Genomic DNA, 15,686 nt, shown 5'->3' on the forward strand with positions numbered 1-15,686 from the left:
GGGGGTGAAGATGTGGGGAGCTCTGGGGAGTGGTGGTTCGACGATCCATGATGTACAGTACATGCGCCGAATGGCATTGACGGCGACCCCACCGGCCGAATAGTCGTGGCCGCTCCGGCTTAATGCGATCAACGACGCGTCGCGTCTTCCTGCGACCCGCGCGCTCTGCCTCCACTTCACCGTCTCCCCTCACGTTTTCGAAGATCGCCAACATGCCGATAGTGCGTAAAAGACGAGCGGTAAGTGAAATGTGCAGTTTGCAATTTTATACACCTTGCTCATGTTGTACAGCCGGCCGCGGACGATGCCTCCGATGAAGAGCCTACTCCCACACAACGCCGCCGCGAGTCTCCAGTATCCGACATGGAGGAGGAAGACGAAGCCACTCAGGGTGGTCAGCAGCTACAACAGATGACGAAGAAACTGGTGAGGATGGCGTTGGCATGCGAGTACGCCAGGATACCCATCCGCCGCGCAGATATCAGCGCAAAAGGTAGGAATATTTCCACAGTTCGGAGAAAAATAGGGACCTAACATCTGTCTCGCAGTTCTGGGATCGCACGGCAGACAGTTCAAGACTGTCTTTTCCGAGGCAAATTTGCAACTTCAAACGGTTTTTGGTATGGAGATGACCGAGCTGCTAAAGACGGAGGATCACACAATCAAAGGACGCCAGAGTAAGACTTGCTTTCTTGTTTGTCGTGATCCGTGATTGTAATAACCCTTTACAGAGGCCGCGGAAAGATCGGAAAAGCAGAGCAGTACGACGACTTCCTACGTTCTCACCAACACCCTGCCGGAGAAGTATCGAGGTTGGGATATTGTCCCTCCACCAAAAGTCCCTACTTTCTCTGATGAAAGCGCATACATTGGACTCTACACTTTCGTGGTGACATGCATTACGCTTGCAGGCGGCAGGCTGCCGGAATTGAAGCTTGACAGGTACCTAAAACGGACCAACGCAGACCAAACAACCCCAGTGGGCTCAACGGACAAACTGCTCGCCCGAATGAAGAAGGACGGCTACATAAAACTCATCACAGACCGTTCGAGCGAAGACAATGTCCGAGAGTGGGTCGTCGCAGGGCGCGGAAAAGTAGAAATTGGAGAAAAAGGCGTGGCGGGCATGGTGCAAGCTGTGTACCACGACAACGCGACAGCCGAACTGGACCGTAGGATTGAGCGTAGCCTACAGAACGCACGTGCTAACGAAGCGCCCAACTCTACCGGACAAGGCAATGCCGGGGAACAGGCTGGAGCCGGCCGAGGGAGGGGACGAGCGAGGAGACAAGAACAACAAGATGGCGCCCCCGAGACGGACGAAGAGTGAATGGTGTTTACGAGAGCCAAATTTCTTCACAAAAGGCGTAGGGCGTTTAGACTAGGGATTAACACTCCTTCTGGTGGATTTCGGAGCGTCTGGCAAAACGTCCTTACTATTTTTTCGCACATGTTGTGGTAACTAGTGGTAGGACAGAGTCTTAATGGATCGCCCTTGCGTGTAACCTCGGACTGGGCGGAAATTCCCCGAGCGAAAAAGGTCTTTCAAATGATTAGCGTCGAGTTTAGAAATAGAAGTAGCGAAGGCAGTGTGCCACAGCATCCAGCAGACCTCGCAAATGTGGTTAGAGGGCAGAGTATGGTGGGCGAATACGCGTTATGACGTATTTGGAAACGCGCCAAGACCCGTTCGCAAGGACTGACTGGGGAAAGCACGCGGGATTGACTCGCCGCCGATCATCTCCAACCCGCCGCGCCTTCGCTGCGGTCCCCATCCCGTTCTCCGCTTCTGCCAACTCCATTACGCGCTTCCGATTTTCCGGCAACTGTTACTGCAAACGCACCGCCATGCGCCTTCGACCTGTATGAGCTGTCCGCCAATTTCGAACCTGCCTCGCCAGTGCTCTTACTGCGCGCCACTGCAATCATGAGCTTCAAACTCTCCGCGTTGTTGAATCCCGCCTCTGAGCCATCGAGTCCGAAGCGTCATCCCTCCGAGGCGACTCAGGCCCCGCCGGCCCCTACCTCCGGTGCGCCTGCCACGGTGGACACGTCAACGCTTGAGAATGCCTCCGACGCGCTTTATGAAGCAGCCGACGCGCTGACGGGCCTTGCCCAAACCGATCCGTCGCCACGCAACAGCTTCGCGCATGCTCCTACATCCACCCAATCCGCAAACGGTGAACAAGAGGTCCAATCGGAGAACTATCCGGAAGCGCGCCGAGCAAGTAGTTATGCCTCTGTAGCTGTGCCTGTGGAGCCCCTCTCGGTTGATGCAGCTCCCGAACAACACTCACCATCGCTGGAGCAATATCACCATCGATCAAAGTCACCCGAGGAACAGCGGAGACAGTCGCTGATATCTATGTCATCGAATCCACATGTCCTCCCACCCATCCACGCTCTGGGAACCTTTCCTGAGAGAAGACCGAGCAACGAGCCACAACAGCCTCAGGACACTTCATACGGACGCGACGCGTCGCAGGTTGTTTCCACGTCGGAAGTTGATTCATCGAAAGCCGGCGAGGGCTTGCTGAATGTTGTGGCGCAAAGCCGTGAGCCCGATTTTGTGCGCGAAGAACCCACGACTGATCAAATACGCGCGCCTTCACCATCAAGCTTCCCCGCAGATATACCCGTCTTCCAGGCGCCATCCCACTCACCCACTCCGCAAGTCAAGCTCGAGCCATCGGCAACATCTCGGGAGCCAACACCCGCACAAGCCGCACTTAAGACCGAGCAAGGCGGTGGCACCCTCGAAGTAGAAACTCTCAGAGCAGTCGCCAGCGCCAGGAACGAACACGGTCTGCGCGGAGTGAGCCGGGAGGCTTCCACTGCAACACCGTCGACCGCACCCACGATGGATCCCACGCCCGCCGGCCCGACTGGGCCGAAGAAGCGAAAACTTGTCGACAGCAAGGTCAGGAAGAAGGGTAGCACTGGGCCAAAGCAGCCGGGCAGCAAGAAGCGAAAGGTTGAGGACGACCAAGGTAGACCATCACCCACGCCCTCTGCGAAAGCTGCGAAAACGAAAGGATCTAAAAAGTCTGCAACTGGCACTCCAGTCGCCGGAAGCTCGCCAGCAGCACAATCGTCGCCGCCTCCGCACCAAACCGCCGACGAAGACGAAGACGAAGAGTCGGGCTCGGATGACGGAATATACTGCATATGTCGCAAGGGGGATAACCACACGTGGATGATTGCTTGCGATGGAAGTTGCCAGGACTGGTACCACGGAAAGTGCGTCAATGTCAAAGAGTCGGACGGTGACTTGATCGAGAAGTATTTCTGTCCCAGGTGTACAGAAGCGGGAGAAGGTTACACCACATGGAAGCGCATGTGCCGGCGCGACGGGTGTCGGCGTCCGGCAAGGCGAGATGAGCAGAGCAAGTACTGTTCCGATGAGTGCGGCAGACTGTTCTTCCAGTCGCTCGCCGCAAACCTCCGCAGTCAAGCCGGGACAGCCTCGACTTCTCAAAAGCCCAGGCGCGAGCGGAGGAAGACGAACCACACGGACGGCGTCGTCGACGGTGAGGATACAGAGGAGGATGGCACATCCGGGCCGCGTGGTGCAACTCTGTCTGCTCGTGACCTCAAAGCGCTGACACTTTCTGCTCGCGACGTTAACCATTTCAAGGATCTGGGTAACAGCATGCTCAGTCCGCCTGCCACTGCATCTCCTTCGTCTCCGACCTTCAACCAGGAAGCACCCCTATCCGGTCCGGATGCCGCTCGTGTGGCTGAAATCGAGAAAGAGATCGAGGATTTGAACAAACGCCTCAAGCTTCTCAAGGACCGTGAGCGCCTAGTCTTCATGGTACGGGAACAAGTGAATGCGGTGGCTGAGCGCGAAGGCGTCAAGCCCAAGGACATCTGCGGCTACGACTCACGTCTCAACTGGAGCGAAGGCGAGTTTGCACTGTGGCGCGCGACGCCCAAAGGCAACGCCTGCTTCCGGAAGGATACGCTCGACGCCGAACCGGAGGACCAGGACAAAGACGACATCGTGATGCAAGACGCCGCCGCCGCCGCCGCCGCCGCCGCCGTGGATGGCACGCCGCTCGTCAACGGAACGGGGACGAAGAACGGCACCGACGTGGAGGACGCGAAGAAGCAGGAGCTCCTCTCAGAGCTGCTGGCACAGTCCGATGTGTGCCTGAAAAAGCGCTGCCAGCGCCACACGCAGTGGGTCAAGATCGCCCAGTACGACGTTTCGTTCGAGAGCAGCGTCGCCAGGAACGCGCTGCACGAGCTGATGGCCGACGAGCGGGAGATCCGACACCGCGCTCTGGTGGGCCTGCGCAAGGAAAGGAAAGCGCAGGGCGGCGACGACGCGATGGAAGGCGAAGACGGGGTGAAGGAGGGCTGGGTAGAGGTATTGGACTGAGTGAGAGCGAGTTCGTGGGAGGAACTGTGGGCTGCTTTGCTCCTTCTTCTTGATTTTTTTTTTTTTGGTTTTTGGTACATGAAGTGCATCTTGGGAGGCGTTTCTCCTTTTTCGCTGATCCACCTCCCTCCTTTGGGCTGGTCATGGACGGGGCACACACACTACTGGCGGGCAAACGGAATCTTCGGCGTATCGGAGCCACAACTAAAAAGGAAGGGAATCGACCGACCCCGAGGGTCGATTCGAGTGGTGGGCGGTGGCGTTCTACTGGATGGGAAAGCTGCCAGAAAAGTCCAAGTCTTCCACGGCCCTGCATTCTAGTTTTAAAACGTCTTCACTTCGAGAAATCCAATCTCGTTCAGCATTCAGGACTTCAGCATCTGGTCAGCATGTTTGTTCAAAGTGACCGGTATATCACTACCGATCCCCGAAAGCGCATGTTCTCAAACGTTCATCATTTTGTCTCTGCCTTTTCTTTTGTCTATCGTGAAGCTTGCTAATGACGCTAACCGTCCCAAGCAGAAGCTTTTGGGGGATCTACACGTCATTGAACTTGTCTTTCATATTCTTGTGCTACTCGTGAGACATTGCGCTTATATTGAAACCGTTTTTCCTTACAAGAAGACCTCGAGGTTGAGCTCCAACGCGGTAGTGGGGAAACTAGGCTGGAGTGTTAGGATACCAGATCTGAAGGGACTTCTCAGAACAGAATGACTTACGGAAGCTCGAAGTGCTTGAGCACGGTCGGGTGCAGGACGCCGAAGACACCAATGTCGTGGGTCTTGCCGTCAAGACGAAGCTTGATGGCTGCCGCGTGGCCCTGGAAGAAGGTCGGGTCTGGTGATGATGGACTTAGCCTCACGAAACTTACGGTAGGGGTAATTTAATTAGAATAACAAACATACCATCGACCTCCTCGATCCAGTAGCCGCCGAGCTTCTCGTTCTTAAGAGCATCCTCATGTGTGATGAAGGCGCTCCGGAGCATCAGCATGACGCGGTCAAGCAGACCGTGAACGACCTCAAAACCGGAGGTCTTGCCGTACCAGGCGGCAGCGAAGTGGCGCTCGTTGCGGCTCTTGCGCTCCAGGGACAGATCCTTGAAGGCAACATCGCTGACTTCGAAAATCTTGATGGGCACGCTGTGATGCTTGTTCTCACGAATCGTCTTGAGAAGACCGGGTAGCAGTGACGTGCGGACAATCTGGTATTCCAGGGTCTTGGGGTTCTGCAGCTTGACGCAAGTGTTGCCGTCATCCTTGCGGTTCAACCACGCAAAGTTCTCGTCGTGCGAGCAGAGAATAAGCGGCATGACCTCCGACCACCCGGCCATAGCCGCTTCCGAGCGCACGATATCAGCAAGCTTGTTGATTTTGAGTGGTGCTGCGACGGCCGCGCTCTTGTTGGGGTATTCACGAGGCAGCTTGTTGAAACCATAGCCGATGGCGAGGTCCTCCATGACATCGCACTGATGCAGAACATCGGCGCGAGTGACGGGGACGGCGACGTCGAGGTGCTTAGGCGAGCTCTGCGACGGAGTAGCCTGGAGCGACATGCGCTGGAGAAGCTTGCACTGCTCTTCGGGAGTCAGGTTCAGACCGCAGACCTGGTTGAGGTAGTCGATTTCCGCCTGCATTTGGCGAGGGGTGAGATCTGGCGACTCGCGGCTCTCGCCGTTGTGAGGAGAGACGACCTTGACCGGCTCGACGGTGCAAGGCTCATCGCAGTACAGGCTGAACATGGCACAGACGATGTTGTTCACAATCTCGACCTTGGTCTTGTCGAGAGCAGTAATCTCGATGAGGACATTCTTGGTGTCCAAGGTGATCTTCGAGTGGTTGCCGTTGATGATGGGCGGCAGAGAAAGGACGGTGCGGTTGGCGTCGTAGATGACAGGGTAGACTGGGGAGTCCCGAATGATGTGCAGGTAGCGTCCGAGGTGCTTGTCCTTGTCGTAGAATTCCATCAACTCTTTCGCATTCATCTCCTTGTCCTGGTTCAACGGCGTGAACTTGATGTCCTCTGGAGCATGTGCCTCGTAGCTGAAGGGGCCCTGGATGGTGTCCAGATCGTGCGTGCCGATCGAGACAAGCGTCCTCTGTCTCGCAAGGTTCTGGTGGAGCTTGTCTTGGAGTGCGATGAAGGACTCGTAGCGGTCCTTGGTGAACTTGATGTTGCGCAGGATAGCGCACGAAACGAGCGGTCTTATCCTCGCCGTCTCCTTGTCCACGTTCATGACCTGCAGCTCGCCGCCGGCGGGAGCCACTAATCTGTAGTTGGGAATCGGCTGCCTGCCGAGGAAAATATTGAGGTTCTGGGCAATTCCCTCGTAGCACAGCATGTCATATCTGCGGGGGGTTAGCCGGCAGCTCTCATGTGTCTGGGTGGGACGGCGCATGCCTGTTCGCAGGGATCTCGATCTTCAGCTGCGGCGGCTCCTCAACGCCGTCGACGATGGGGCGCTTCGAGTTGGTGGTCTGGTGCGGTTCAGCCCGTGTTTGCATGGATTGGGAAGAGTCGGCCTTACGTCCTCATCGAGCTCAATGCCTGCGGTATGGTCAGCTCCCGTTCTCAGAGCAGAGGACAGCCAATGCCAGCGTACCGAACTCGAAGCACAGCTCGTCAAACTCCTCGGTGGTGTACCTGCGCTGTCTCAGCACTCATGCTCGCCCAGGCACTGCCGGCATCCTGCTCCAGCGCTGCCCGACACCGGGGGCCGGTGTCTCCCACGCTCTTGCTCGCTGCAGCAGTGGGGCGGATGCCGGCGAAGGGTCGGGTTGACTGACTCCCTGCCGAGAGCCTTGAAGAGCTCGGCCTTATCCACGGATATGGTAGGCATCGTGACCCGGTCGCGGCGCGCGGTGGGGCTCTGGAGTGCGTGGGGTGGTGGTGAGGAAGGTGCGCAGGCTCAGGCCGGCAGGCGCGGGAGGGCAGCAGCGGACGAGGGCGTCTGGGGCGTTGGATTGGGAATGCAGCCGGGCGGGCAGTCTGGGCGTGCGCTCTGCTGGCGGGACGCGGTGGTTAATGGCGTTGGCGGCGGAAGAGTCATCACGCTGTGGATTTTCTCGATGCGCGACAGCTTCCGCCCCGCGCCCGTGTCCGTGCGTCACGAATCGCCTTGTCTGTCTAACAACCAACACTCGACCAGAGACACCCGCCGCAAACATAACCACCGCCCCTCCCACACAGCCAGACCTGGCTCCCCCCACACGCCGGGTCGCTTTGCATCGCTCGCACACCCACCTCCGACCGCCACCGCTCTCCCCGCTCCCCCTCCACCGCCCTGCGCACCACCGCACAACAGACGTCACCCCGTCCTGAATCCGCGACCGAACGCCCTCACATCCGCTCCCCTACCGACGCCGACCCGCTCGCGCTGTGTTCCACCATGGACCAACCTAACCAGTCCGACGAGCTATACCCCATCGCCGTCCTCATTGACGAGTTGAAGGTACCGCGCCTTCTTTGCTCCGCCCCACGCGCTCCTCAGGCTGATGCTTTCTCTACAGCACGATGACGTTCTGCTACGACTGAACGCGATCCGCCGCCTGTCCACCATTGCCCTGGCCCTTGGAGCCGAGCGGACGCGGGATGAGTTGATACCCTTCCTCGATGGTGCGTCGCAAGACATCCCAACGGGGGCCCGCGCGCACACGCTGATGACCTAGTGCAGAATCTGTCGAGGACGAGGACGAGGTCCTCACCGCTCTGAGCGAGGAGCTCGGCAACTTCGTAGAATACGTTGGCGGCCCCGAGTACGGCCACGTGCTTATCTCGCCGCTCGAGAACTTGGCTGGCATTGAAGAGCCCTTGGTCAGGGAGAAGGTCTGTCCCCCAGCCTCCCCAATTGGCACTTGCCAGCGCGCTGACCCGACATAGGCCGTTGAATCGCTCAACAAGGTCTGCCAGGAGCTCAACCCGCAGCAGGTCGAGGAATACTTTGTGCCCCTCACCATCCGCCTCTCCACCGCCGATTGGTTCACGTCCAAGATCTCCGCCACCGGCCTCTACGTGGAGCCCTATCCCAGAGCATCTGCCCAGGCCCAGGAGAGCCTCCGACAGCACTTTGGCAAGCTTGTCCACGATGACACGCCCATGGTCAGGAGGCAGGCCGCGAACAACCTGGCGAAGTTCGTGAAGGCCGGCATGCCCCCTCAGACGGTTATCGAGGACATGATCCCGCTTTTCCAGCGCCTGACTACCGACGACCAGGACAGTGTCAGGCTTCTGACCGTTGACGTTTTGATTGCTATCGCGGAGGTTGTCCCGAAGGAGGAGCAGACGAGCCATGGAGTTTTGCTTGCGGCGCTGAGGCATCTCTTTGAGGACAAGAGCTGGAGAGTGAGATACATGGTTGCAGACCGCTTCGAGAAGGTAACATATTTGCCTCAGCAAGATTATGGACCTGTGCTGATGAACTGGCGATGCAGATTGCAAAGGCTGTGGAAGAGGAGCTCATCACAAGGGACCTTGTTCCGGCTTTCGTCAAGCTTGTGAAGGACACCGAGGCGGAGGTGCGGAGTGCTATCGCGGGACAGATCCCTGGTATGAGCTGCTCAAAGTGACCTGAAATTGATTCTGCGCTAACTTCACCCAGGCTTCTGCAGGCTCCTCAGCAAGGAGACTCTTCTCCAAGAGGTTATGCCCAACATCGAGGAGCTGGTCTCCGACCAGTCTCAGCACGTTCGCGCTGCTCTGGGTACTCAGATCAGCGGTCTTGCCCCCATTCTTGGCAAGGACGAGTAAGCATAGCGCACGTGGATCTGGTTAACTGTCAGGTGCTGATGCGCAATAGGACTATTACGCACCTCCTTCCTATGTTCCTTCAGATGCTGAAGGATGAGTTCCCCGACGTCCGTCTTAACATCATCTCGAAGCTGGAGCAAGTCAACGATGGTGAGTATTCCAAGAGACTTTCCCCACATGAGAGCATGCCCGCGATTCCTAACAGTGGTACCAATAACATTAGTCATCGGCATCGAGCTTCTTTCCCAGTCCCTTCTCCCTGCTATTGTTCAGCTGGCAGAAGACAAGCAATGGCGTGTGCGCCTCGCCATCATCGAATACGTTCCCCTTCTGGCTAGCCAGCTCGGTGTTAAGTTCTTCGATGAGAAGCTGAGCAGCCTATGCATGAGCTGGCTGGGCGACACTGTCTTCTCCATCCGCGAGGCTTCCACTCAGAACCTTAAGAAGCTTACCGAGGTCTTCGGCGTCGACTGGGCGAACGAGGCCATTGTGCCGAAGGTCATGGCCATGGGCGCTCACCCGAACTATCTCTACCGCATGACGACTTGCTTCGCCATCTCTGTGAGTTTTCCCAGCTGGTCCAGTATGTCTCAGTGTTCTAACACAGATCCGTAGACGCTCGCACCCGCATTAAGTCTCAACGTCATCGAGGCCTCTATCTTGCCTATGATGGATAAGCTTGTTGATGACCGCATTCCCAACATCCGCTTCAACGTGGCCAAGTCGTACGAGGTGCTCATCAACGTTCTCAAGCGTCTGCCGGAGACGGGTACCATTGTTGAGCTCGAGAAGTCCGGCACGACTCCCGAGGGATCGCAACGTGGTCACGACCTCATCCAGAACTCGATCCTGCCCAGCCTGGAGAAGCTTCAGCAGGATGACGATGTCGACGTGCGGTACTTCGCCACCACTGCGGCGAATAGCTTCACGGATGCTATGCACACGGAGCCCTAGATCTAGAGAGATCGCAATGTAATCTTCTCAGCACCCTAGCTAGCGAACTCGGCATCGTCACAGAATAGGCAATGATGGATGAGTATTGTGGTTTGGGTTCCCGGAGTGTGCATGTGCACGTGATGGTTTCTGGCTTCTTGTTTTTTTCTAAAAGCAAACCGAAAAAAAGACAGATACCAGGGGGACGGCGGGGCTTCTTCAGAGAATAACGTGGGGGTGATGCTGGATGATGGATGGATAGCAGGGAATACCAGCAAACTTTTGTAGAGTCCTACCCGCTGTTCTCTTCCTCCTTCTCTCGCTGCCGGGGTGCTCTTTGACATTGGCGAGAGAAGCAAAGACGGCAGCCTACGGACTACTATTAATTGGGACTTTTGAGTTTCGCCCTAAGGCAACAACTTATGAACATGGCTTTCTCGAGCACACCCACTGTTTTTGGCAAGTCCCTTGTCCTCTCTTAGTTGCATTATATTGCGTCAACGTCTTGCTTTTTAGAGCCCCATCCCGTCAACATGTCGAACCGGTATTCCATTCATTTATCCCTCTTAGGCCCCCCCTCCCTGGTGTGCGTTATGCGCTGGTCGAACGCCGTTGGTCCCGAGAGAACGATGCATCAATCAACGATTGAACATGTGTGACGATATCATTCGCGTCTCCGTTGACGCGCGGCTATGTACATGTACGGTACCTGTGCAGAAACCCAGACACCGCAGGGCCGGGTGTGCGCGCGCGCGAATATGACGTGCGCGGGCGGAGTGCTTTCCGCGACCCCCAAGCGGGTTTCTGCCTAACCGCATCCGTGTTAGCGGAAGGTGGCGAGCCCGGGGCGAGTGTGAACCTAAAGGTGGAAGGGTCCAGGTGGGCGGGTGCGGAATATAACGGTCGGTAGCACGACAGCGGAAGGGGGGTAGGGGTGCTGTGGATGTATGTACAAGTCTTTTTTTTCTCTTTTTCTTCTTCATTGGGACGTGTGATGAGATTGCCGGCTTTCTGGGCGCGCACGTGGCATGTGCACTTTTACAAGATGCCCTTGATCATTCATTCACACATGCTGTTGCGACTTCTCGATCGAAGGGGAGATAAAAAAGACACTTTTTCTACCGGACGTCGTACTCGACGTGAAGCTATGATGCTGATTCCGCCCCATGTTCTGTACTTCTCGATTACCTCCCAGCCTCGCGAGCGAATGAAACGGAAACAAACAACCGATTTGTTCTTTCTCAATCTTTTCCGGGCCCCTCGCGCCGTAGAACGCCATGTTGTGGGTAGTCATCGATCTTGCTGCCCATCCCTGCGCCCAAGAATGCCGTCTGCCGTCTTGTGAAAACCTCGACCCCGTACCCCAGTACCAGCTCACTCGTCGACATCCATGTCCTCGACGCCCTTGCCGACAATGAGCTTTTGCTTCCTCTTCGCCTTGGGGACCTTGGCGCGGACGCGCGTCTTCTCCTCTTCCTCGTCGACCTCCTCGTCCATGTCCTCGAACTCGCCGTTCTCGACCTCCATGCTCTCGAGCTTCTGGCGCACGTGCTCGGGCACCTCGTCGCGCAGCTCCGGCGGGAGTAGGTGCTGGTTCTCCTCGACGAGCTTGCGGTCGGCGGCGAGCTGGCGCTCCTTGTTGCCCTTCATGCGTTCCTTGTAGAAGAGGCGCTCGCGGCGCTGGCGCACCTCTTCGACGCGCTGCATCGCCTGCAGCGTCTTGGCCACCAGGTCGCGGTTGTAGCGGACGGGCACGTTCCTCCGCGCGGCGAAGGCGAGCGTGCTGTCGACCGTCATCTCCTTGCCGTGCGCCGCGCGATAGCTCTTGGTCCAGGCCAGCTTCCTGGGGTTCCTCTTCATCTTGAAGTTCTTGTGGCACTTCGATCTGCAAAAGCGGAACATCTTTGCATCTATAAACCCAGAGCGTCAGTGATTATTCAAGGTATCAAAGCGATGTTATGAGCACAAGAGGTATAGTCAAAGCCGCCTCATCCACTTGGGTGCATGGTCAACGGCGTTAAGGCGCTGGGAGGTCCGAACAGTGGATAATTCGACTAGAAGCATGTCGTTGTGTGCGTTCCTTCAGTGGTACTGTTGCGCGCGTTGAATCGGGACAGTAACCGCATGACGTTGACAGCGAAGAAATTCATGGATACTCTCCCGTTTCTGGGATTTTTCTCAAGAATTGTAGCCAGGTGCGCTGCAATGGTCCGGATATCATGCTTTTCCCGGTCTCGACACGGCCAGCTCTTCCGACCCCAGGAGACTTGATTTTGCTCATGGTAACGGACAAGCCATTCCGCATGCGAAGTCTTCGGTGTCCTTGCTCATAGATATTTGGGCAAGGGACCCGCAAGCAGGCGTCCATTTCCGACATGCGTTTTGTACCTTCCTCTTGTGCCGATGTATCTATCTTTTCTGCGATTGAGGGGGAAAAAAAAGAGAGGCAAACGTACCGTTGCGCACGAAGCTGATACCCTTGCTAGGGTAGCAGGGCCCTATATAAAGCGTCAGTCATTTGTTTCTCTTCCGCATCCCATCCATAGCTTTGTATGAGCGAGTGATCCGGCCGAGAGGCGCGAAGAGCGAGGATCGGACACGACGTACGAGAGCAAAAAGAACAACTGCATTCAAGTCAGTACACCAAGCATGGCTTTCTGTGAGAGAGGACGCACGTTTCAATCCTCATGGTGCCGGTTGATGTGCGATTTCAAGGCTCGAAGTGTCCGGTGGTGTTGGCAGATGTTCGGTCGCGCTGTCGGGGAGCGCAAGGCAGCAGGGACGTTGTGCCTGGCCGGGACAGGGTCGAGTGGAGTGCGGAGCGGGGGAAGCGCAGGTCGGCGGGCAGTGGTGCAAGATGCGGCGGCAAGGAAGTTTCCCAACGCCTCTGCAAATGCCAAGACAAAATTTTCGCACGGACCACCTCGGCCATCTTTGCCGCCCTCCTCCGACGCCTTCGCCCGCAGCTTTCGACGCCTTCTTCGCCCGTGCGACATCGCTGCTTCCAGTCCTCCCGTCACTTCATACTTCACAATGGCGTCTGCGCTTGCGATAGGTTTCGGTGTGGCTGCCGCCGCCTTCTTCGTGCGTGGGCCCTTCCTGCGGCTTGTCGCGACAGACTGTGCGCAGATACTGACATTTCGCAGGGCAGGGCTGGTCTTGTCGCTCTCCGCAGAGCCCGTGGTGGGACGAATGCGTTGGGTCGTGCATTCTACAAGGGCGGATTCGAGCCCAAGATGAACAGGAGGGAGGCTGCTCTCATCCTCGAGCTTCCGTACGTCACTGCTCATGTGCATACTAGACGCCGGACTAACCGCCGCCACAGTGAGAGAGGCTTATCGAAGGAGCTCATTCGCAAGAAGCACAGGCAGCTTATGCTGCTCAACCACCCTGACCGCGGCGGAAGTCCATATCTCGCTACCAAGGTTAACGAGGCGAAGGAGTTTTTGGAGACCAACCGCACATGAGCGCGACCCGCCACTTAAAGCCGGCGGCATGTGTATGATATTTAGGTGCGGGGACACAAAAGGGTCACAGCGCGGCGTTCAGGAGGCTTCGTGTGCATGTTTGGCGTTATGGGATCACCACTCGATGTTGCGACGGATTGTGAGCCTTCGCGGCTATACTACATGAATAGTTGTTGAGGCATCTGTATATGCCTGAAGCCTCTTTTTCTCGGGAATCGAGTTGCCAGTCATGATGTTGAGCATGAGTTGTTGAATATCTTCGCATTTCTCTTTCTCCACTCTCCTACCAGACGCTCTCCTGTCCAGGGCCATTTCCCCTTCTAACTCCTTTATTCTATTAACCCTTTCTCGCCCTCCATATGGATACAAGACCGGTTTTCGTATTGCAACCTTACCGCTATAGGACATGGGTTTAGCATACATTCAGACGCATACATTCGGCGAATGCGCTGACCTCGACATTTTGAGGAGATCTCAACCTTTCATGCCTGGCGTTGGAGCTCATGCGCTACTCTGCAAACTGGCCCTGTAGTGGCTCGGGGCTTTTTTTTTTTTTTTTTTTGGTGGAATGAGAGTGCTTTACTTTTTGCTGGGGCGGCTAGTCGTGCGGTAATCCATGGGTATGATCCACGCACTCACCCATGGGCTTCACCCATGACTCCAGGCAATAGGCAAGCTGTCCTCGGTCAGAATTTGCATACCTTCAGCTATTTATTATTCGCCTCAGGTCTGCGCTTCAAGATTCCGGCAACATCAAGCCCAAGCAACGAACGACTGAACCCGAACACTACGATAGCCACATAGAGCGATACTCACAAGACAACCAAAGTTCCTCCCAGATGGATACCCGCTTGGATAGTCTTCCGTTTGAGTTGCTCGACAGCATCGCATCGTTCGTGGATGACAAAGACATTCTCAACCTCCGACGTTCCTGCCACACACTCCGAGCCGCGTCAGACTTCCATTTCAGGCGGGCGTTCCTCACATCCAGGACCACATCACTTGATGTACATGACCTGAGAGCTCTCTCCGAACTTTCGAGGCACCCAATATACAGCCGTGATGTCAAGGAAATCAAGGTCGATGTTCAACTCAATCCTCCCAATCCAGCCGATAACTATCGTCCACTTTTCCCACCCTATGCCAAGGCTCCATACACCCTCCTGTCAGCCGACCGACGTACGACTTGCTATACGACTGCAATCCTTACGTCGGTTCTAGGCAATCTTCCGGCCTTGGAATCGATTCGCATCGGTTATTTTAGGAGCCCTTATTCCGAATTAAAGCTTCGCCAGGTGGTGGCCCGTCATCCCAACCCACTTGCGGTGCACAGCACGTTCACTATGTTTACGGTCGACTATGACGAGATGCTCCTCAGAGTCGACGAAGTCATTTCCGCCATGATCGCAAGCGCGAAGCAGCTCAAAGGCTTCTCTGTGGATCATGGGACCCTTGACAAACCGGCCCTGCGCAGAATCCCTGAGCAACGTTTCCAGTCTCTCGGTCTTTGTATGCAATCAGTGCGCTCTTTCAAGATGGATATAGGACTGAGTTTCATACGCTCCCGCGAAGACGTGGCTCGGACCGTAAACATGCTCTCCGCCATGCCGATGCTCCAATGTCTGGATCTCTCGATCAACACACCGTTTGCCGGTGTATTCGGAGCTATCAATGCCATTGCACCCTGGGCCAACCTCACCACTTGCTCTCTTAGCAGATTCTCCTGCACTGAAGAAGACCTTCTCCTCTTCGTGCGAAAACATTTGAGAAACTGTCGGTCCATTTCATTTTGTTTTGCAGACTTGATACAAGGAGATTGGCGCCGAATACTCTACTCGATGCTGACAGCATCGAAAGTGGATGATCTACATTTAACGGATTGCATGTATCGGTCGACCGTCCCCGGGGGAGGTGGGTTACCCGTCAACGGGGGAGTTTGGCCATCCGTCAACGGGGGAGTTTGGTCATCCGTCAACGGGGGAGTTTGGTCAGCCGTCCCCGTGGGAGGGAACCGAGGATTACGATGCCTACAGCCACTACATGCGGGTGGATCCTCAGCCGATGCCTTGAAGACACTCCACGGCTATATCCCGAGCTATGCTTAGAGCAAGGATCAAAGAAACCATGGGCAGATATGGGGCTTCCTCACACACA

General features: G+C 56.2%; 7 protein-coding genes across 7 annotated transcripts; 5 read left to right on the top strand and 2 right to left on the bottom strand.

Annotated features, from left to right (window-relative positions):
- Positions 1-212: 212 nt before the first annotated feature.
- On the top strand, positions 213-1,330 carry BKCO1_1200054 (mage protein; the record flags this gene model as incomplete). Its single annotated transcript, XM_020270727.1, has 4 exons — positions 213-239; positions 292-493; positions 549-677; positions 732-1,330. 4 exons carry the CDS (start codon positions 213-215, stop codon positions 1,328-1,330), a joined length of 957 nt encoding a protein of 318 aa, XP_020132602.1.
- Positions 1,331-1,927: 597 nt separating this feature from the next.
- BKCO1_1200055 (phd transcription) lies at positions 1,928-4,387 on the top strand (the record flags this gene model as incomplete). The annotated part of the gene is made up of 1 exon (XM_020270728.1): positions 1,928-4,387. The coding sequence occupies one exon, from the start codon at positions 1,928-1,930 to the stop codon at positions 4,385-4,387; it is 2,460 nt and encodes an 819-aa protein (XP_020132601.1).
- Positions 4,388-5,001: 614 nt separating this feature from the next.
- On the bottom strand, positions 5,002-7,225 carry BKCO1_1200056 (phenylalanyl-trna beta subunit; the record flags this gene model as incomplete). The annotated part of the gene is made up of 7 exons (XM_020270729.1): positions 5,002-5,047; positions 5,107-5,224; positions 5,293-6,734; positions 6,787-6,863; positions 6,914-6,933; positions 6,989-7,029; positions 7,173-7,225. The coding sequence occupies 7 exons, from the start codon at positions 7,223-7,225 to the stop codon at positions 5,002-5,004; spliced, it is 1,797 nt and encodes a 598-aa protein (XP_020132600.1).
- Positions 7,226-7,774: 549 nt separating this feature from the next.
- BKCO1_1200057 (protein phosphatase pp2a regulatory subunit a) lies at positions 7,775-10,086 on the top strand (the record flags this gene model as incomplete). The annotated part of the gene is made up of 9 exons (XM_020270730.1): positions 7,775-7,837; positions 7,896-8,001; positions 8,060-8,211; positions 8,266-8,760; positions 8,817-8,931; positions 8,984-9,128; positions 9,182-9,282; positions 9,356-9,693; positions 9,748-10,086. 9 exons carry the CDS (start codon positions 7,775-7,777, stop codon positions 10,084-10,086), a joined length of 1,854 nt encoding a protein of 617 aa, XP_020132599.1.
- Positions 10,087-11,439: 1,353 nt separating this feature from the next.
- Positions 11,440-11,925, bottom strand: BKCO1_1200058 (ribosome biogenesis protein rlp24; the record flags this gene model as incomplete). The annotated part of the gene is made up of 1 exon (XM_020270731.1): positions 11,440-11,925. The coding sequence occupies one exon, from the start codon at positions 11,923-11,925 to the stop codon at positions 11,440-11,442; it is 486 nt and encodes a 161-aa protein (XP_020132594.1).
- Positions 11,926-13,098: 1,173 nt separating this feature from the next.
- Positions 13,099-13,532, top strand: BKCO1_1200059 (mitochondrial chaperone; the record flags this gene model as incomplete). Its single annotated transcript, XM_020270732.1, has 3 exons — positions 13,099-13,149; positions 13,212-13,339; positions 13,391-13,532. The coding sequence occupies 3 exons, from the start codon at positions 13,099-13,101 to the stop codon at positions 13,530-13,532; spliced, it is 321 nt and encodes a 106-aa protein (XP_020132593.1).
- An 839-nt stretch (positions 13,533-14,371) lies between these two features.
- Positions 14,372-15,637, top strand: BKCO1_1200060 (uncharacterized protein; the record flags this gene model as incomplete). Its single annotated transcript, XM_020270734.1, has 1 exon — positions 14,372-15,637. One exon carries the CDS (start codon positions 14,372-14,374, stop codon positions 15,635-15,637), a length of 1,266 nt encoding a protein of 421 aa, XP_020132496.1.
- Between the last annotated feature and the right edge of the window lie 49 nt (positions 15,638-15,686).

This window comes from Diplodia corticola, assembly GCF_001883845.1.
Source record: "Diplodia corticola strain CBS 112549 chromosome Unknown scaffold12, whole genome shotgun sequence".
Lineage (NCBI taxonomy): Eukaryota > Fungi > Ascomycota > Dothideomycetes > Botryosphaeriales > Botryosphaeriaceae > Diplodia > Diplodia corticola.